This window comes from Trichosurus vulpecula, chromosome 2, assembly GCF_011100635.1.
Source record: "Trichosurus vulpecula isolate mTriVul1 chromosome 2, mTriVul1.pri, whole genome shotgun sequence".
Classification (NCBI taxonomy): domain Eukaryota; kingdom Metazoa; phylum Chordata; class Mammalia; order Diprotodontia; family Phalangeridae; genus Trichosurus; species Trichosurus vulpecula.
Window position 1 is genome coordinate 439,650,016 of NC_050574.1, and position 23,110 is coordinate 439,673,125.

General features: G+C 38.5%; 1 protein-coding gene across 1 annotated transcript in view; it reads right to left on the minus strand.

The window, feature by feature from the left end:
- Nucleotides 1-23,110, minus strand: part of EFHC2 (EF-hand domain containing 2) — a 280,790-nt gene that overhangs the window by 169,427 nt on the left and 88,253 nt on the right. The window contains 1 exon segment of the mRNA XM_036747276.1: nt 15,592-15,742. Coding sequence (XP_036603171.1) covers nt 15,592-15,742 — 151 coding nt within the window.

Here is a 23,110-nt window from a genome sequence, read left to right on the forward strand (position 1 = left end):
GTACTGAAATGTGCAAATTATTTAATCGTTCAAGATTAGTATTTAAAACAAATTGCATATTTAACCATTTAGAAAAAGATGGGCACTTCAGGTGTTTTCAGGAACCATTTATACTACTAGTAAAAAGGAAACCACATATTTTGACAGTTTTAGAAATATACATAATGAGGTGTCTCCAGAATTTTTACCTATTTTCAACTAGTACCATGCTATAAAAATTCAGATAACAAAGCTACTGCTTTCTGTGTGCTATGTACTATGAATAGAGATGAGCCACATGTATTCCTCTATTAGAAGCAACTGCTATTCAAGCTTCCAGCCAAACATTCTCTCCCACATCATCGGCAAACATATTGTTTGGGTCAAGAAAGAGCAAAGTGACAGAATGCAAAAGATGAATGAAGTGGGTTAGAAGAGCCTGCAGCCACTATCAAAATGAGGCTGAGATAGTGGCAGGAGCTGTTCAGAAAGACACCTTGTCCTACCTCCAATGGCATGTGTCCCTGGACAAGCCACATCTGCTAGACCTGCTGCTTCAGTATCTACCACCACTGCCTGTGCAGGTATATCTCATCACTTACTTAAAATATATCCAATCCAATCCACAAAGCACTTAATAAATATCTGCTACATACTTCTAGATCCATAAAACATCAAACAAACAGAAAATCTCTGCCCTTAAGGAGTTGGCACAGGGTGTCCCAAAAGTCTTAGTGCAGTTTAAAGTTATTAAAGCTTAGGACTACAATAAGAATTTTGGGACACCCTATACTCTACTGGGGATAGGGGAAAGGGGAGAGGGTCTATGATATATAATATATGATATATAAACTGATAACCATGATGGTGTGGTTACTGATTTAGAGCCAGACAACTCAGAGAATGAAGTCAAGAGGGCCTTAGGAAGCATTGCTAACAATAAAGCTAGTGGAGGTGATGGAATTCCAGCTGAGCTTAGTTAAAATCCTAAAAAATGATGCTGTTAAAGTGCTGCACTCAACACACCAGCAAATTTGGAAAACTCAACAGTGGCCGCTGGATTAGAAAAGATCAGTTTGTGTCCCAGTCCCAAAGAAGCACAATGCCAAGGAATATTCAAGTTACTGAACAATTACATTCAATTCGCAGGTCAAAACTGAGTTTTGTTAGGACATGCTAGATCCTACATGCCCTGCTGACCCAACTTGTAAGAACCCAGTTTCCTTTAAATACTCCAATGAGGCGACAAAGCAGTATTTTAATGAAAGTGCAGAGATTTAATTTAAATGATTTAATCAGGAACCATTTCAGAATTTATCATTTTTGACCCTGGCATCTTTCAGGGTGGGAGGGAAGGCAATGGTACAAGATAGGAAAGGCAAAGAAGAGAGCCACATCCCAACTAATACTGTTCCCTTTAAGCAATTCTCTACAATCTATGGGAGGTTCCTCCTTATTATGTGTCTCAGCCATCCTGATCCTGGGAAAAAGACCAAGAATCTAAAAAAGAAACAATGAACATAAATATATCTGTTTATTCATACAACCATTACTTTTTTACTGGGCCTATATTCCAAACATATAAAGGAAAAGGAAAAAGAACTCATATGCACAAAAAGTAGTTATAACTCTATCAATCATGCATTAGAATGCCTGTTTTTCTGCAGTACCTTTAACGTGTTTTTTTTCTTTTATCATCTTTGTCGATCTGATGGCTATGAGGCAGAACACTGGAGTTGCTTTAATTTGAAATTTTCTAATTTTTAGTCATTTAAAGCATTTTTTAATGTGGCTGTTGATAATTTGGATGTTTTCCTTTGATAATTGCCTGTTTATATGCTTTGACCATTTATCTATTGTGTGATGGCACTTCATCTTACATAAATTTTCATCAGTAAGGCTTATATTTAACTTTTCTGTCCTTCTGCACTTTTTGACATTATAGTACATGATTAGCTTTTATAAAAGTATTATGTACAACTGAAAAATACTGATATTTCCTTCTAATCCAATTCAGTAATCACCAGAAATCATATCTAACTTTTCTAAATATATATATATATATCTCCTTAAATTCTTTTTTTACTTATCTTTTTGTAAGATTGGTCTAGATCTGTGGGGGGCACACTGGGTTCCCCACTTCTGTTTACAATTTTGCTGTCTATTTCTCCCTATGATTCAATGAACTTTTGCCTCAAGAATTTAGAAGCTATGCCATTTGTTTCAAATATATACAATTATTTTATTATCTAATATGACTTTAAACAATAATGTCTACTAAAGTGTTAATTTGTATTGTTCTCATATCTGAGATTGTGATGGCTACCCCTGTTCTTTTAAATTTCCCTATAGCATAATTGATTCTGCTTCAATTCTGCATTTTAATTCTCTATAAACTTTTGTGTTTCAAGTGTTTTTCTTAGAAATATGTTGATGGATATAAAAATCTGCCTTATACTACAGGAAAATAGGAGGGGAAAGGGATAAGAGAAGTTGAGGGAGTGATAGATAAATAGGCAGTTTGATGGAGGCAGCAGTCAGAAGTAAAACAATTTTGAAGATGTACGGGGTAAAAGGAGAGAGAGAATAAGATGAACAGGGGAAATAGGTTGGAAGAAAATACACAATTAGTAATCATAACTGAAAAAAAATTTACAGCAAGTTTCTCTGATAAAGCCTTCATTTCACAAATATATAGAGAACTGAGTCAAATTTTTAAAAACAAAAGCCATTCCCCAATTAACAAATGGTCAAAGGATATGAATAGGCAGTTTTCAGATGAGGCGATTAAAGCTACCTATAGTCATACCAAAAATATTATCTAAATCACTACTGATCAGAGAAATGCAAATTAAACCAACTCTGAGGTATTACCCTATACCTATGAGACTGGTTAATATGACAGAAAAGGGAAATGACAAATGTTGCAGGGCATGTGGGAAAATTGTAACACTAATGCATTGTTGGTGGAGGTGTAAACTAACCATCCTGGAGAGCAATCTGGAACTATGCCCAAAGGGCTATAAAACCATGCATATCCTTTGACCCAGGAATACCATGTAATAGCAAGCAAAGTGGGACTTTTTGCTGTTTTTCCTTTTGCACTGCTTCTCAGCACTAAGGCAACCAAGTGCCTTTGATTGAGTCTTGCCTTTGTTTGAATCAAGAGTCTTTGACTGAATCAAGAGTCTTTGATGATCTGCTTAAGTCACAAGAAAGCCTAAGTCACATAAGTTTGAGTCACATGGTTGTAATGCCCTCTGTAGGCTGACCCTGAAGAAGTGTGTATATATTCTGAGGTTAGCATTTTGCTTGGGGGCTCACTCATTGGAAGAGTGTTCATGTGATTTGGACAGACAAGACTCTGGGTAGCCATTAAAGAGCCCCTTGGCTTTGAAAACCCAGATGTTGTTGCTTCTCTCTCTGGTAACCGTGTATGTATTGCTACGGACACAGAGTTAGAAGCCCTGTCTGCTGATTTGTGTTATTTGCTCCGTTTAAATAATTTCTGCTTGTAATTTCTGTTTGTATTTTCTCTGAAGTTCAGGGTGTTTCCCCTGAATTAAGTGAATGATACATGTATGTTTAATTAAAGTGAGATTGTAAATGCCTTCAAGTTGCTTTCCTTCAGAAAAGCAGATCAAAGAATCTGTGCTAGCAGCCTTCCTGTGTGTTGGTGTTGTTGGTCTTATACTTCCACAGCAGCTGCTAATAACGTTGGTGTTACATACGACTACCAGGTCTGTATTCCAAAGAGATAAATAAACAAAAGGGAAAAGGACCTGTATGTACAAAAATGTTTATAGCAGCTTTTATAGTGGTAGCAAAGAATTGGAAATTGAGGAAATGCCCATCAATTGGAGAATGGCTGAACAAGTTATGGTATATGATTGTGATGGAATATTATTGTGCTACAAGAAACAATGAATAGGATGCTCTCAGAAAAGCTTGGACTTACATGAACTGATGCAAAGTGAAGGGAGCAGAACCAGGAGAACATTTCAGAGAGTATGATGATGAATTGTGAATGACTTAGCTATTTTCAGCAATACAATGATCCAAGATAATTCCTCAGGACTTATAATGAAAATTGTTATCCACCTCCAGAGAAAGAACTAATGGGCTGTTAATGTAGATCAAAGCATACTTTTTAAAAATTTATTTTTTGGGGAGTCTTTGTTTTTCATAACATGACCAATATGGAACATGTTTTGCAAGACTGGACGTGTATAATCTATATCAAATTGCTTGCCTTCTCAATAAGAAAGGAGAAAAGGGAGGGTGGGAGAGAATTTGGAACTCAGAATTTTTAAAAAAACAAATGTTAAAAATCATTTGTACATAGAAGTGAGGAAAAATAAATATTATTTAAAACAAAAAGAAATGTGTTAAGATTCTCCTTTCTATTTTTCTTGCTTTCATTTTTCTTTTTATAACTGAGTTCATTCCATTTATGTCCACAGTTAAGTTAACTATGATGTTCCTCCATCTTACCCTCTAATATTTCATGCTTTCTTTATCCCCTGACCCTCTCTTTTAAAAGAAGGTGGTAGTGAAAGAAGTGTGCTTACCACTGGTGATTTATAATTAAGGAAACTGTTCTGATTCTACTATCCCTCCTTTTTTAGCCTAACTCAGACCATGAGCACTGGCTCTTACCCTTTCTTTTTTAACAAATCTCTTCTGCACAATTCAGGCTCCCAAACTAAAGGTTGTTTTGCTAGTGACTACTTCTTCCTTGACTTTATTCTCCTTCTTAATTGCCCCCTTCTCTATTCCCATTTGTTTCCCTGTTGTTCTATTTTCATGAATAACATTTTATTTTTTTCCAAATTATATGTAAAAACAATTTGTAACTTTTTTTAAAGTTTTGAGTCCCAAATTCTCTTCCTCCCTCCCTGAGAAAATAATTTCATAGAGGTTATATATATGCAATCATACATATCATATTTCCATATTAGTCATGTTGTGAAAGAAAACACAGACCAAAATATACATGGATAGGTGAATAAATAAGCCAATAAGTGGATGAATAAATAAAGAGAAAAATAGCATGCTTTGATCTTCATTCAGATTCCATCAGTTCTTTCTTTGGAGATGAATGGCATTTTTCATCATAAGTCCTTTGGAATTGTTTCAGATCAATATGTTGCTGAGAATAACTAAGTCTTCCACAGTTGTTCATCATATAATATTGCTGTTACTATGTACAATGTACTCCTGGTTCTGCTTATTTCACTTTGCATCAGTTCATATAAGTCTTTTCAGGTTTCTCTGAAATCATCCTCCTCATCATTTCTTATAGCACATTAGTGAGAGTGAAATTCTAAACACACAAAAGGATATGATTCCCCTGAGGATGGAAAATGAGATTTGCCTGAAGACATCAATGTGGATGCATGGGGGACTCAACAACTGAATTGGATTTTTAAAAAGAAATGTATTGAAGTTAGAATCAAGAATCAGATACTGGAAGAAGAAAGTAAGAGTATATGGCACAGTACCATAAAAATGGTCTTAATAATGCTAAAGAACAGAATGAATAATAGAAGCTGAGGACAATTAAGAGTGTTTTTCTTTAAGTTAAACTGGGAGAAAAAGGAAAAACAAAGGGGTGGATGGAACCATGATAACTAACCAGCAACAGAGCAAAAAAATGTTGAATCCTTTCTATTTCCCCTGCTAAGCAAAGTGGCTTTCATGCTGGAAATAACAGAACAAGGATGACTAGCAGGGAATTGAAATGCAAAATTGCTAAGGAGATGGGAAGAAACACTTAGGTGCTTTTGATGGCTTCAAGTCACCTGGCTCAAATGAACTATAACCTGCAGTCCTGATGGAACTGGTAGAGTGGTCTTTGAGCCACAGTGATATCTGAAAGATCACAAAAAATGAAAGAGGTGCCACAAGGTTGGAGAAGGATAAATGACCCAATTTTCAAAAGAAGGAAAGAACAGAGGCTGCAAAATATAGACCAGTCACCTAGACGTGGGGAAATTCTAGAATAGATCATTAAAGAGATGACTGATGGGCATCTGAAAAAGAAAGAGGTGATTACAGAGAGCCAGTGAATCTACAAGAATAGGTCATGCCTTTTTTGACAGAATAACTTAATTTTTAGATGAGAAGAATGATATGGATATAATTTACCTAGATAAATCATACCATACTATTCTTGTGAAGAAGATAAATATAGATCACACCATATCAAATCAGATAAATTCAGAAATTTGTTGGATGGCAAGACTAAGACTGTTAGTGGTTCAATGTCAAAATGGCAGTAGGTCTCCAGTGGAGTACCCCAGGGATCATATTTGGTCCTGTGCTATTTGACATTTTTAACAGTGACTTCAATAAATGCATAGAATATATGCATATATGGAACATCAAGTCTGCAGATGACACAAAAAATGGGATGGATAGCCAACAAACTTTATGACAAAGTGAGGATCCAAAAGGATCTTAAAAGGCTGGAGGAGTCAGTAAATTATAGCCTATGGGCCAAACTGTTCCATTGCCTAGTTTTGCATAGTTCTTAACCTAAGAATGCTTTTTACATGTGTAGAAACTATAAGTACAGTTTGCTGAACCCTGGGCTAAAACATTGGGCTGAATCTAATAAGATGAAATCCAATAAGGATAAATGTAAAGTCTAGGACTTGGGCACAGAAAATCAACCAGACAAGAGTAAGATTGAGCAGAACTAGATAGACAGGAGTTGTTCTGGAAAAAAATACTGGTAGAGGGAAAGAGGAAAGGGAGGAGGGACAGACAAGTGTAATTTGGCAGCTCCTCTTCTCCCCAAAACTGAATACAATCCTGGGTTATATTAAGAAGGCTATTGCTTCCCAAGAGGTGATGGTGTACTGTGTTCTCACCCTGTCAGACTTCATTTGGAGTATTTTGTGCACTTCAGGGCCCCATTCCTAAGGAGCACCATCAGGAGTACTTCAGAAGTGGCATAATGAATGGTCACTTTGGGAAGCTTATGGCTCCAGAACTCTAATGGCTGTTTAATCTCGTTATCCCTCAGGACTTGCCAAGGCTCCACTCAGCCTGATGCCTGTGGACAGAGACTTCCAAGAGCATATGGTCCATAGGATCATAAGCCTGTGGGCCAGTACACTTTCACCAACTTGAAAGAAGCAGATACCTTTAAATGCCTCTACTAAAGGGTCACCTCATTCTTATGTGGGATCTGAATGGAGACTCCCCTTTATTTTCATCAGAGACTTGAAATTACCACAAAATCAGTTAAAAGACTCCCCCTCTTCTTCCCAGATTAATTCATAGGCAACATGATTATAAAAAGATCATTTTATCTTCCCCATATCATTAAAAAAATGTTTCTATCTCCTGGTTTCCCAAACCCTTTCTAGTCTGTAGCTATCTGAACCAACCCAGGGGGAAAAAAAACACCTCCCATTAACAGGGCACTGATCTATTTAATCAGGTTGTAGGGAACATTTAGAATGTTCCCCAATAGGATTGCACATGTATAGCCTATATCAGATTACATGCCATCTTGGGGAGTAGAGAGGGAGAAGGAGGGGGGAAAATTTTAAACTCAAAATCTTATAAAAGTGAATGTTGAAAACTAAAAACAAATAAATTAATTAATTAAAAAAAGAATGTTCCCTAAAGAAATCTCAATGCTTAGATGGTTCCACACAGAAGAAAGAATAAGGACAGGACCAGAGAGTGTCAACTAGGCCTATGAACAAACGAAGTTCATCCTGATGAGCTAAGTCTTCCCAAAGGCTGGTTCCAAGAAACTGCTGGAATATATAAATGTCCCCCTTCTTAAGACAGCACTCATTTTTCAAAGATACTGCCTCTGGAATACAGGTTATTATGACAGGACCAGCATTTTCCTGATGCGACTTTCTTCAGCCTCAGCTTCCCTGACACAACCTTCTCCCCCCACACACAATCTGATTGGCTCCTGGCTGTCCAGATATAGTTTCTTGGCCTAGGGAAAAGCAAACAAACAAACCAAAAAATAGCAGCTGTGCAAAGTCCTGGACTCTCAGATGTGGTGGGTACCTGGGACCATGTGAGTTGCCCTTATCTGATGACTTAGTTTCCAGATAGAGACAAAAGAGGGACACCACATCCAGGGAAGCTAGGTGCCAATACATCTTTGTTGCATATTCTTACTGTGTGAAGGCAAAACAAGCTTCCTTTGTTAAATGTTCAGTGTATTCCAAGTGCCTCATTTTGTCCCAACACTGATCCCAAACTAAGATGGTGCTGGCATTAGATCCATGTCTCCAAAAGACACCCAGCATTTATATGTGTGTATGTATGTATATATGTATATGTATACGTATGTGTGTATACATGTATAAAGCTGTTGCTTTAAAAGTCCATTCCAGAACTTCCATGAAACTTGCTGCCTGAGGATGGCATAGAAGATGGAAAACCCAGTGAATGTGGTGGCAAAGAGTCTAATCTCAGATCTTATTCACAACAAAATAGGTCCTGATCAAAGGTAGTAGCATAGAAGCCCATGAGGAAGAAGGATATGTTCCATCGGGGTTCTGATAGCAGCTGTCTCAATATTAGACTAAAATGTTGTCACCATAACCATATCCCAAATAAATATTATCTGTAACGAAAGCCTGAGATGGAAGAAGGCCAGTGCAATCAATTTGGCATTCACAAACAGGTTGAGAATAATGTGACATCCCATAGTTATCCTTGAAAGGTGGGTGCTCTGATTAGTAAGAGAAGCATGGCTGTATTACCCTTAGCTAAGGGAATCATATGGTCCTATACCCACTGCAACAAAACATTATCATGGCCCCTACATCCAGACTTACGGAAGACCTAATCCCCAATCTCTGCTCTTCTGGTGAAAGCATCAACTTGATTATTCAGTTCAGCAGAAGTTGTATGATATTGATGGGTGCTAACATGCCTTAGAAACTTTATTTGGTGGAAGACATAGACAAAATTCCTGACTCTAAAGTGGATAAGCATTTAATTGTAGAATTCTGGTTTCCTCAGGCACCTGACCATTCAGCCAAAACCATGGCTGGGAGTACCCTAGGAATTATTATAAATTAGCATCTTGTCTGCCATGTCCCTCAAGGATCTCTAGTGCCAATTATGTAGTTCACAGGATGTTCCACTGCCTGCATCCCCATCTAACAGGGTGTCCCCTATTTCTTGATCAATGGCCTCAGAGGTCTGGTCACATATACCTTTCATATCACAGAGAACTATCAGTGAAGTAAGTAAAACAATGTTTCTTGAGAGCTAGGTCCATACAGGCAGAAAAGGCAAACAACTGCCTCCAGGAACATCACAGTTAAGGCACTAAGACCCTAGGGGCTTGCACAGCATCCAATTTGGATGTATCATTTCCACTGAAAACTATAAGCTTACTGTGCCATATTCATCTTGTTAGAGGATCCATCTTACATCTTCTAATCCATAATTGATAACTCTAGACAAATGGCAATAAGAAACTAGGGTTCAATAACAGCAAGCAACTGTTTTTCAAAAGTGGCATGAGTAGCCAATTCAGAGAGATTGTGACTCCAGAAGTCTCGTTGTTGTTGCATTTTAGTCATTTTTCAGAACTGTCTGACTCTTCATGACCCCATTTGGGGTTTTCTTGGCAAAGATACTGGAATGGTTTGTCATTTCCTTCTCCAGCTCATCTCGCAGATGAGGAAACTGAGGCAAACAGGGTTAAATGATTTGCCCAGGATCACTGAGGCTAGATTTGAATTCACAAAAATGAGTCTTCCTGCCTCCAACCTGGCACTCTATCCACCTAACTGCTTTAATCTGGCTATCCCTTCTAACTTGCCAAAGGCTTCACTCAGTCTGATCCTTGTAGAAAAAAACTTCCAAGAACATAAGCTTCCTAGGGTCATAAGACTGTTGGTTAGTAGAGCCCTTTAGAGTTTCCGAAGTGACATAGCTTGTTTTAGGCACCATTTGAAAGGAGATCTGTAAGAAATTAGATAGGTATGAGCCATCAAGATATCCAAGTAGAGAATATAGATTCTCCAAAACCTGAAGAGTCCAATAAACCTCTGGTCTCCCTTGTTAGTCTCTGGAGGAGTGAGTGTGAGTAGCCTATTATGGATGACATCCTCCGAGAAATCTCACTTAGCAGCCTAGTAGAACTTATTCCAACATTCCTCAAATTTAAATGCAAATATTTGGGTGACTTTGAACATCTAAAAAGAGCAGGGAATGGTCAGGTAGGGATGGGAAGATTTCAGAAATATTCTAGATTCTGCTAGGGCAGAAAAATCCTTACTTATCCTGGTCTCAGATGTCCTGAAACAGTTCGCTAACACCCCTGGAGGACTAACCATCAATCATCTTATCTTATTCATCCCATGTTTCAAAAGCCAGACCTAAAGATCCTTACAGAAAAGACCACCATGGTCTTCTACCCACTTAATGTGGCAACACACACAGGCTCTCCTCCCATCATCCCTAGATTGCCTGTTGTGTGGACAGCACTATTTTTCCCTGACAGCTGACAAGGCTGTTTCAGTCTCTTGCTCAAACATCACCAGTTAATCTGCCTAAGCCAGCAGTGTAATCTGGCAGGAAAGGTCCACACCATATCTAAAGCCTGTTGCTTCAGCGGCTGTGGTTCTGCCCAAAATATAGCATCTAATTGCAGCTTAAGCTTGCCGGTTATAAGTAATGATATGTCATGGGAAGGGGATATAACTCCAGTCCACCAATGCATTTTAATTTAAAATTTCACCCCCTTCCTTTGCTTTTCTCCATTCAAGGAATAAGCTATAGAGGGAATTCATCTTTATGGAGCCAAGTAATGAACCTTCTATCTTATCCACCTGAGAAAGGACCATCCGCATCTGGAGCTGCCAAATGATTTGTCTGATTTTGCAAGAGCAAATTCTCTGTAAGCTCTCCCAGATGACGAACTCTGTAATTGACAAAAAGTTTAAATTTCCCCCATTAGACCACACCCTCATTAGCCACTGTTTGAATGGTTAATTAGTTTGCTGTTTTAATTTTTCCTTTAACCACCTCAGTTCCTCAGTAGTGAAAGCTTACCCACCCTCTAACAGCCTCGTGGAGGAAGTAACTACCCAGGAAGCAGCAGGCCAGGGTGTATGAAGGGATAAGCCCAGAGTGGCCTTACTCCTTCCTGCAATTCCTATTCATCATCGGTCCTGCTCCTCTTCCCCTGCAGTCCTAATAGTGACAGCATTGAGTATATTCCCAGAGAAACCTCAGGAGAATGCATTCCACTTGTAGCCCATCAGTCCCCTCCTCCATCAGCCTCTGCCTTTTCACCTAATGTGATGGCTGATTCCATTAACCACTCCACTGCCTTTAAGGCATGATTTTTAAGCCTCAAAAGCTCATTTGCTTCAGTTTTCTCAACAGCAAAATGAGGACAACACAGCACCTACCTTTGCAGAGTTATCGTGAGAAATGAAATAATATTTCTAACGCACACAGTAGGTGTTATATAAATGCTTATTCCTTTCCCATTACCCTCTGCTTCTAAGTGCCTAGTATAAATAGACAAGCCTTCTAAGTATAAATAGACAATTTAACTTCACTCTCCTCTTTGTGGCAATCCAGCCTCTATAAAACTTTAAATAAAAGTTAGGGAATATTTTCACTGTCCCTGTTAAACTCTTCAATTATCCATCATACCAATCTCAGAGGGCAATTAGGAACTTTTTCCTTATCCCACTAAGAGGGTTCCACATGTAAACCTCAAATATTATTGCCACAGGAAACTAAAATGTTGTACCTGGCTTCTCTGTCACATAGGGCCCAACACTATTCCAGCACATAAGAAAATGAATTTAACTATTAGACAGATAATACACAGGAGGCACTGGAGGTTTCAGACTCCAGCCTCTAACAGGTTCACTCTTCATCCGGTCAGACAGGAAAGAGAGCTTCAAAGGAGTTAATAATAAGCTGTATTCTAGTCTAGTCTTCTCTAACACTTCACTGAGGATAACAGAAGCACCACAAACTCCTACAGCATTACCTAATCACCTTTTTCTCAGGGGCCGGCAAGAAGAAGGGGCAACTACCCCTGCATCTCGATGAGATCAATCAAGACAGGCACAGCTTGTGCACTCCTCTAACTCCCTTCAAGTCTCAATGGGGGCCGGTTGAGGCAAACATAGATTCCCCCCTCCCAAGCCTTGATGGGGGCCGATCAAGGCATATACAAGCATCCCAGCTTGTGCATTCAACCATAAAGGATTTTTCTACATTGGATTTACAATTTACAAAGAATTTTCTACATTGAAAAAGAATGTACATAAAAAAGCTACTCTTTTTCCATTCTATATTCACCACAAAAATATAGGCCCAGTCACCACAGGGCAGCAGGAAGTCCAGGAAAACTTTAGACACCATCCTCCACCTCGAAGCTCTCTTTCCACACCAAGCTAAGCCATTTATGCTTCTGGAGGCTAGGAAACCAAATGTTCTGCACTCTCCTCATTAAAGGACCAGCCTAGCCTAAATGACATCTTATCCACTACCTGGTATGTATGGTGTAGGGTGAGAACAAATATGGAAGATGGCAAAGGGAATTTGGGGCTTGGGGGAGGGGAACCCCGGAATGAGAAAGGAGGAAGCCGGTCCTCCTTGATGACAACACTAGCACCCGGCTCAAAATCCACATCCCTGGAACAGCTGCAAAAAAGGAAGAGCGGCAGAGCAAGCAGAAAAACAGTGTCAGCTGTGCAAAACATATCACTTCAACTGTATATCTCTCACTTCATTCTTCCAGGTATAATCTCTGTGGCAAAGTCATTCTCCCTCCTGCTCCCGGAGACTCTGCTTTGTAGTTACTCCCTTCTGGGTTTGTCTCTTGGGCATCTCTGGACATACAATATTGCTTCATAGTGTTTAGTATCTTCTGTTTACTCAAATTTCAACCTGTTCCCGATTAGTAAATCTGTGCTAGGACCTGTCCCCTCATGCACTCCTGAGTGGGGTCGTTAGGCACTGTTGGGTCCTGCCTTTGATGGCCTGGGTTCCTGGCTTCTAATGTAGCACTGGTTTCTGCTTTCCCAGATGTGTCTGTACTCAGAGAGCTAGAAGATTTCAGAGCTTCCAGGACTGTCCAGGTTCACAGCCCTGTGACACCTCAGGTCAAAGAGCTGCTGATGATTTCCTGAATCCCTGGCTCAACCCAATGTGAGCACTGCAAACTCCTGGCTCCATGTCCATGGTCAGAGTACTATGGCTTTCCTCAATATCTTTTGGAATATGGTGATGTGATGAAGAAGCATGAGGGGTTTGGAAAATACTACTAAAAGTTGTTCCCTTTAACTTTAAAACTCATGCATATTAATTCTTTCAAGATGTTTTCATTGGCCAGATATCAATGGCTAAAAGAAATGCAATGAGAAGCAGAACTGTTAGCCCCATCCCCCACCCCACCCCCAAAAAAAGAGGAGGAGGAAGATGAGGAAAGAGAGAAGGAAAAAGAAAATAAGGAGAGGGGGGAGAAGATGAAAAAGGAGGTAAAAGATAAGGAAATATAATTAACTATTAGAGCATTTCTATAGACTACTAGAACCCACTGACCTCAAATGCATCATTTTTATGATACTGGCTATCATGGGAAGGACTGGTAACAATGTTATATACTTAGGAAATGTGGGTAGAGAATCTCATTTCAAAGTTCTTCAAATAGTATCATAAAAAAATATTTACCTATCCAAATAATGTTTGGCTGTTAGGAAGACATTCTCAGTCAGTAAAACTAATTCATTATGGAATTTAGAAGATTTAAAATTTTTCTCTTTCTATATTTAAATATTTCTTCAAAAACATTCTATATTTACTTAGAAATTTAAAAAAAACACTTTTTGTTTAAAAAAATGAAAAAACAACAAAAAAAATTCTCTTATTTATGTGCCTGACATCTTGGAGACCTTTGATCCATTTCCAGAGCAGAAAGTAATGCTCCTAACATACCTTTTTTTTTTCATTAAAACCAGAAAAAGACTCACTGTCAAATCATTTGAACTCTGCAGACTAACCAGTCAGGGATTCAGAAGTGCCTCATTATTCCACTCACTTAGAAAAGATATTCCAAAATCCATTTACATAAAGAAAGAGAGGGACTTCAAGAAAGTACTAATATTTAGAGCTTGAAGAACTGTAGGAAATGGTTCAATTGCCTCCTCTTACTATTCTTCCATTGAACCCGACCCTGATGGTAAAACCTAGAGTAATCATTGATTGGGGCATTTGGCAAACAAAATTGTCAAAAAAAACCCACCAAAAAAAATCCAGCACACACTAGGCACTATTAATCTAATGCACCCACATTAAAAGTGATGACTTATGTTCTAATTGACTATTTACACAGAGAGTCTGTTATCTCATTTGATTTTCACAACAACCCTGTAAAGTAGATAGGGCAGGCATCAACAACCTCACTTTCTAGATGAGAAAAATGCAACACAGAAAGGGGTGAAGTGATTGATTGGCTGAAGGCTGCCCAGCTAGTCAATAGCTATGCCTGGACCATAACATAAGCCACCTGACTTCCAGTGCAGCGCTTTCCCATTAAACAAAATATTTCTGTATTTGGGAGTGGGGTGTGGGGTGGGAGGAAGCATGCCAAATTAAAAAAACAGTGATGTGATAACAAGAGCACTAGGTCTGAAGGACATGGGGAGAGGGGAGAGCCAGTTCCACTCCTGTCTCTGATACTACTTGTGACCAAGTCACTTTTACTTCTCTGGGTCTTAATTTCCTTACTTATAAAAATGGACTCTAATATCCTTTTTAAGTTCTAAATCTATGATCTTGATATAAAATGTGATAATAACCATATCTGTTGATACACTCAATTGTAATATGTACTTGGCACACAGTAGGAGCTATATAAATGCTTGGGCAGCTAGGTGGTGCAACAAATAGAGCATCAGGCCTCTATCAGACTCCTCTTCCTGAGTTCAAATCTGGCCTCAGACACGCACATCGGGGCAAGTCACTTAACCCTGTTTGCCTCAGTTTCCTCACATGGTCAAATGAGCTGGGGAAGGAAATGGCAAACCACTCCAGTGTCTTTGCCAAGAAAACCCCAAATGGGGACACAGAGTCAGACACAGCTGAAAAAATGGCTGAACGACAAATATAAATGCTTATTCTCTGCCCCTCCTTTCTCTTTTCTCTGTTCCCTAAAGTGTCTCATTTTCTTCTGGAAACACACTCAGTAGAAAAATCTACAACAAAAACTTGGTATTCCAAAGTTGAGACTAGTTTTATGAAGTTGGCCAGGGAATAAAAGATTCATTTTTCCAAAGCAGACTAGGCTGTCACCAATATACATACATACATACATACACACATACACACACATACATACATATGTATGTACACACTACATATACACACATATATATAACACATATATGTTTAGAGACATATACACATACATAATATATAATTAAATATGAGAAACCACTTTCCTCATTCACTTTCCTCATCCTCATAGCTTATATAAACAAAATAGCAATGCTAGAGCTCAATAGTCTTTTCCATGAAGGCTTTAATGAAGACAAAAAGGGAGTAAAGACGTACAATGCAAAAGCTGATTTAAATAGATACCTTGTGGCATGCCACTATTTTTCAGCTGTGGTTCAAGTACTTGAATTGTATCATCTTCAAGGTAGAAGTAGATTTTACAGTGTCTTATCCTATATAATTCTTGATTTTTATCTGGTACTTCATCTTCAAAATAGGCATCAAAAGACAAGACCTGTGGAATAAATGTAAATAAAAAAATTCATTAAATGTATACATTTACTTTGAAGATGGGTGTTTTTTTTTAATTAGGTACCTGTTAGCAATATCACCCAGTATGGTGAATGTACACTCAAAATTACACTCTGTGAATATCATTTACTTTCACTGTCACCTGGTAAGAAAAAGGAAAAGCCTTTAGAGCAGTGGGAGTTATTCAAATGTACCATAAATCTAACAAGATACAGCCCACAGTAGATTGCCACAGGCAGGTATTTTACAAGTAATATGCTTCTTCCCGGAGGTTAATAAAGCCTTCAGCTATGCACATCACCGCCACCACCTCCCGCAAAGAATGACAACAATAACTGCAAACTATCTGGGTTCTACATAAACATTCATCTGGCCTGATAGGCCATAGTCCCATTTCCCAAGGCATTTTAGAGACAGAGCCGTTTCTCCTGAATCCCTACAGTCCTGGTTTGGAGGGGAGAGACAGCAGTGGTGCTCAAAAGAATTTCTATTGGTGGAATGGCTCACTGAATTAAGGAAAACAAGACTAGGAAGGGGGAATTCTTTGGAGAGAGGTGAACAATGACTGTCCTCTTATCCAATTAGAAATACAGGTTAGTTATTCTCATATAATCTCCCAAAAGATTTCACTACATCCTTCCCCAAAAACCAGCTGCTGCTGCTGCTACTGCTGCTGCTGCTGCTGCTGCTGCTGTGCCAGGCATTGTGCTAAGCACTTTACAATAATTAATTCATTTGATTCTCACAACAACCCTGGAAGGCAGGTGCTATTGTTATCCCCGTTTTACCGTTGAGGAAATTGAGGCAAATTAGGTTCAAGTGACTCGCTCACACAGCTAGTACACATCTGAGGCTTATTTTGAACTCAGGTCTTCCTGACTCCATGCCTGATGATCTATCCACTGCACCACCTGTTGCTGTTGAGTCGTTTCAGTCAGATCCAACTCTTCATGACCCCATTTGTCTTGGCAAAGACACTGGAGCAGTTTGCCATTTTCTTCTACAGTTCATTTTACAGATGAGGAAACTGAGGCAAACAGGGTGATGTTAAGTGCAGGGTCATGCAGCCTCATGTCTGAGGCTGGATTTGAACTTTGGTCCTCCTCAATTCAGGGCCAGCACTCTATCCAGTGTGCCACCTAGCTGTCACCTAATATCATATCCAAAAGAAGTCATCTCAAACTCACCATGTCTAAAACAGCACTCAATATCTTTCCTTCCAAATCCATTCCTCTTCTGCACCTTCCCATTTCTATTGAGGTTATTACTATTCTCTCAGTCATGTAAGTTCACAAGCACAGCATCATTACTTTCATCTCATATATCCAATCATATGCCAAATCTTGTCATGCCGACCTCAACAATGTCTCTAATATCTGCCCCCTTCTCTCCACTCTCACAGGCACCACCCTAGTTCAGGCCCTCATTACTCCTCAATGACCTACTCATTGGTCCCCCTGTCTCAAGTCTTTCCCCACTCCAAATCACATACGGCTGCTAAAGCACAGGTCTGATAATATCACTCACCTACTCATTAATTTCATTAGTTACCTGTTGCTTCAATGATCAAGTAAAATTTGTATTTGGTATTTAAAACTAGTTAGAGGCTTCTGAATCTCATAACCAAGACTAAAAAGTTTCTCCATTCCCCACTAAGTCTCCCTCCCAAAAAACCCTCAAAAAAAGAGCTCTGTGCTATAAGTAAATCAATTATAGCGTCTCTACATGAAAGCAAAACCCTAATAAGATAATTACCTCATAAATGAACTGTGGAGATATCTAATCCCTAGTGATAACTCAGCACCCTTCCACCACACTTTGGGTCAGAATTCATGACTCAAACCCCCTGACTCATGTTCTGGGACCAACTAAGCAACGTCCCTGAGGCTGCAGTCTCTGCCAGCACATGCCACCTCTGCTCTTACCCCAGCATTCTGCTACAACAAGCATGGACTTCAACTCTGCCCAGCCACATGAAGATGGTGATGAGGTGAGAGACACAATAAGTAGAGAATTGTTCTGTGATTAAGTTAGCCCCATAGTTAGGGAACCTCATGATGGCAGAAACTCTACCTAGAATACTTACTCTAACCTCCTCCAAATGTGTAAAAGTGGCAGATACTGACTGATCTCAAAGAAATGAAGAATAGAAGAAACTATGGCAGAGATCAGGTATGTATGATTGTACAAGGCCTGAAGGAAAGAAGAACAGAATTTAGCTGGGACTAGTCCTGTCCACTGAGAAGTTATTTGGGACAGTGAAGTTACTTTCATGACCTATGCCAGTGAAAAGTTAATTTCCCAAAGTGAAAAGAAGCTAAGACAGTTTTGAGGTCTAATCCCTACTTTAAACTCACCATTAAAAGGTAAGGAATCAGAAAATGAGTGACAGGAGAATATAAGGGGGAAAAAGACTGAAACTACCAAAGATCTTAGAAGGAAGAAAATTCAGTGATAAACCTGGAGCATAAGCAGACAAGTCATGAGAGAAGATGCTAAAATCAGAAGGGAAGATGAGCATCAATAAAGCTAAAAGGTTACAAATGTCTCCATATAAACACTGCAAGACAAAAGAAACTGAACTAAGAGCTAATGAACCATAAAAATCTTGTGGATTCCTAGAGAAACATGGAATTGTAGCAGGATGTTCTAAAAGGCCCAAGAGACAAATCAGAACCTTGAGAGATTTAGACCAGATAGAAAGGTGAACTGACTAGCAGAATAGAAAAAATAATCATGATCACACCAAAAAATCAAAAAGGAGAACAGATTTGGAATGTAAATATATTCCACTGAAAGACAATCTAGAAGAAAAGAAGCAAAAGCAACCCTGTTAAAAGAATACCTGATTTCTATACTAGCAATGCACATTGAACCTGAAGACAGTAGAGATGACTTAAGGAACAGAGGATTCCCAAAATAACATAACAAATCAAAGTGTTTGAACATTATAATGCAAGAACTAATACAAGAAAACTACCTAGAACTTCTTCAAAATACAGAAAACAAAGCACTAATTAAAAGAATCCGTAGATCACCTCCAGGAAGAAAAAAAGGCCTTATGCTTCAAATTCCAACACATAGTGGTTATATATCATAACAAGTTCTTCAAGAAACCTTTAAATATAAAGGACAAGAAATACAGGTAACAAAAGAATACTCTGCACCCACCACAAATTGAAGAAAGAAATGGAATAATATATTCAGAAAAGCAAAGGAGCTCAAAATGCAATCGAAAATAATGTGCCCTGAAAACTTGAGCCTAATTATTAATGAAAAAATGTGGACATTCAATAAAAGAGAGGTATTTGAAGGATTCCAACAAACAAAAACTAGATGTGAGCAGATTATTTAACTTGTAATACCTCAAATAACAGGGAAACACAAGACAGATAAATGATTATAACCCCCAAGGAGAGCACAAGTAATAGAATAAATTGCCCTGTCTCTAGAGACTATCAAAAGAAAAAAAAACTAGAAATAGAGAAACACCAATGGATTTTTTTCAAAAATATAATAACAGGGACCACAAAAGATTTCTTTCTAAAAATACATAACAAAATAAAGGTGAAGGAATTTAAAGAAAGAGAAATAAAGGAAGAGGAGCCATCCCAAAATACCATGAACTATACCCCTCAGGCCTCACCCTCATATAAGCATAGGTGAATCAATGTATTTTATGGAAATAAACTGTAATATGGGAGGGTATATAAAAGGGGGAAGGGAGATAGGAGATAGAGAAGAATGTGTGATACACTCTAATCAAATCTTTGGGAAATGATTAAGGGAAAATAACTCCTGTGGTGTCCTAGTAAGCAGGAAGCAAAGAGGAATGAATAATGTGGCAAATGAAAGGATTGAAATAGGAGAGAAAAGAGAATATCTCTATTCAATTGTTAGGAGGTAGGTAAGAACCTTCCAACGGACCTAATCTGCAGGGATTCAGTAAACAAGGAGACTACTTCTTCTGAGAGAGTCTTGTGCCTCCATGGACAATATCCTACCTCTGGAATAATGATATCAGAGCTGGTGGGGGCAACTGGCATCTAGAAGAGTGAGTGAGCACCCGAGGTGTGCTGAATCCAGCTCTAACTGACTTGCAAAAGCCAGTTGTTAAGTCTTTAGTATCACCATTTAAACTTAGAAACCTCTGCCTGATTTATCATTTTGTTGATTGTCTAGACCAGCGGTGGGGAACCTGTGGCTTTGAGGCCACATGTGGCCCTCTAGGTCCTCAAGTGGGGCCCTTTGACTGAATCCAAACTTTATAGAACAAATCCCCTTAATAAAAGGATTTGTTCTGTAAAACTTGGACTCAGGCAAAAGGCAGCACCCAAGGGCCTAGAAGACCACAGGTTCCCCACCCTGGTCTAGACTTAAAGTGTTACAATGCAGATTAAATTTAAAAGTATACGTGTAGACATTTTCCCCCTGGAAAGCCCCTGTATCATTCTATAAACACTGCTAGAACTCAGCAGGATTTCAGTAAAAGACTGAGGAAATAAAGTCATCACTAGACTGGAAGCCTGGTAACTATCAGCTAATAATAATAATAAATAACTGACATTTATATAGTGCTTTAAGATTTGCAAAGTGCTTTACATTGACTATCTCATTTGAGCCTCACAACATCCCTGGATGACCGGAACCAGATAGGAAATTGCCTGGCAAACAGGAAAGAAAATGATCGTGGGAAGATCAGGGATTTGAAGTGAACCAAACAAACTGGGACACAGGGAAATTTCCATCATTGAGCAATGCTTCCATCTTCATCATTTCCCTCAGTAATTGATACTTCTAAGAATAAGGTACAACAGGAAAAAGGGGGGACAAGGAAGTAAGATTTGTAAGGGAATAGCACAGAAATTTTCAGAAAAGGAAACTGAAAATTAGTACTTGAGAAGCTTTAATCCCATGAGAAACACAAAGAGAGTAAAGAGGGAATGAATCAAAACATAAAAGCTTAGAATAGATAGAAAGGGAAGAGAATTAAGAGAACAAGGTAAAGAAATTTTTTATAGGAAAAAAAGATGCAGAAAGTGAAAAAAAACCACCAAAATAACCCAGTTCCAATCTACTTTTCTGACATTATTAGATATTCCTCCCCTTCATGTACTCTATAGTTCAGCCATATAGGTCTTTGCACTGTTCCTTATACACAGCACCTCTACTTCTATCTTTGTGACTTCTGTTGACTGTCCCCCAAAGCCTGGAATTCACTCCCTCTTCAACTTTGATTCTTAGAATCCCTGGTTTCCTTAAAGGCTCAGCTTTTAAAGGCCCTGCCTTCTACATGAAAGCTTTGCTTATTCTACCCAGCTGCTAAAGCCATATTCCCCAACCCCCTCGTTCTTTTATGTCTATTTTGCATAGACTTGCTTATTTGTGTGTGGGTACGTGTCTATGTTTGTGTACTATGCATATTGTCTCTCTGGCTACATTGTAAGTTCCTCCAGGGCAAAGACTGTTACTTTTATGAATGAATGAGTATTTATTAAGCATTTATGATATGCCAGGCACTATGCTAAGTGTTGGGGGATACAAATTCAAGCAAGCAAGACAGTCCCTGTCCTCAAGGAGCATACATTCTAAAAGGAAAGACAACATACAGGGAAATGGTAGCAAAGGATTTGTAGTGGAAATTTGTAGTGAAAATAAGTAAAATGTCCTTGCTGATTACTGATTTCAGAGCTAATGTTGGAAAGCTAGGGGCTCGATATAGAGAAGCAGAGAGGATGAAGACAAAGAGGCAAAAATCTATAAAGGCAATAACACATAAATTGGTTAGAAGAAGGAACTCATGCCCAGTACTTCAAAAATATTAAACTCGTGAAAAACACAGAATAAATAAAAGAACAGATCAAGAATCAGAATAAAAAGAAAAGGAAGAAAATCCATAAAGTGAACAAAGTAAATAAAAATTCAGAAAACAGCATAGAAAAAAAGAAAATAAATATATGAAATTAGAGGTAAAGAGAGAAGGGGAGATTTTTAACCAAGTAGGTTAAAGTAGGAGTAGGAAAGTAGAGTAGGAAAAGAAGACAAAAATAGATAACCAAATAGATAAAGGAAAAGAATTTAGGTTTCACAAGTGGGAGGGGAAGAGAAAGGAACAGAGTCTCTTGGTGCAGGGTTGCATCAAAGGAGTTTAAGCAAAACTAATGTAAAGGTTCAAAGTACTGACTTTAAAGTTATTAAAGTTATTAAAACAACCTAAATATGCTAAAGACAAATAGAGGAAAAAGTATCATAGCTCTCATAATTTTAAATGTGAATGGACTAAATAATCCAATAAAATGAATGCATTAGAAAGAATAAGAAAATGTCATAATCTGCTGTTTATAAGAAATACATCTAAAAAGCACAGAATCAAATTGAGAGGTTAGAACAAAATTCACTATGCAAGTCCGGAAAAGCAGGAGTCGCAACTATGCTCTCAGATAAAGCAAAAATAAAAATTCAGAAGAAAGGGAGGAGGGACAAAAATAACAAAACTCAAAGGAAAGTGAAGATGGGTTTCTCAAGGAGTTTAGTACAGAAGGAGAGGAGAGATGTAATGCATTATTAGATAGTGGAGATTGTTGGATGAAGTAGGGGTTTGTTAAAGATGTGGGAGATATAGATATGTTTATGCTTTCTCATCAGTAAAATGAAGATAATACACCACTCCAGAGCTGTTGTGGAGATAAAATGAGTTATTTGTAAAACACTCTGCAAACTTTAAAGCACTATATAAAATGCTGTTGTCATCATCATCTTCTTCATCACTGTTATCCTCACCATCACCATCATTATTAGGGGCAGCAGCTAGGGTATAAATATCTGGGGAGAGAACGAAGATTAGAGAACCGGGAAAATCTGCTGAGGTAGCCAGGAGGGGATAGGATCCAGGGTGCATGTAGAGGAATTGGCTTTGGCAGGGGGGGAATGATCATCTCTTTATCATAAACAGGAGTGAAAGGGAAGAAAGTGAGGGAAGGATGGTCTTGCTGCAATGAAAACCCAGTTGAGATTAGATAACATAAATCTGTGGCGGACCCAGTTGGCACAGTCTTTGACTTTCTTCAGCTCCATCCAAAAGCACGTGAATAGAGCAAAGGAGGAAGATCATTCCCACAAGGTTGGGGTTGGGTAAGGTGTCACCATATACAAGACAAAGGGGAAGGGATATGAGAATATAAGATAGTATAGAGTTCAACAAGTTCACCAAGGGACTGAGATAGACAAGGTAGAATAGTGTAGCCAGTAGAAGACTAATGACATGAGAAAGAGCTGAGGGGTAGAGGAAATGAAGGTCCCGGTGAGAAAGAATGAGAGAGTCAGGAGTCATAAGGCATGAGGAAAGAGGGAA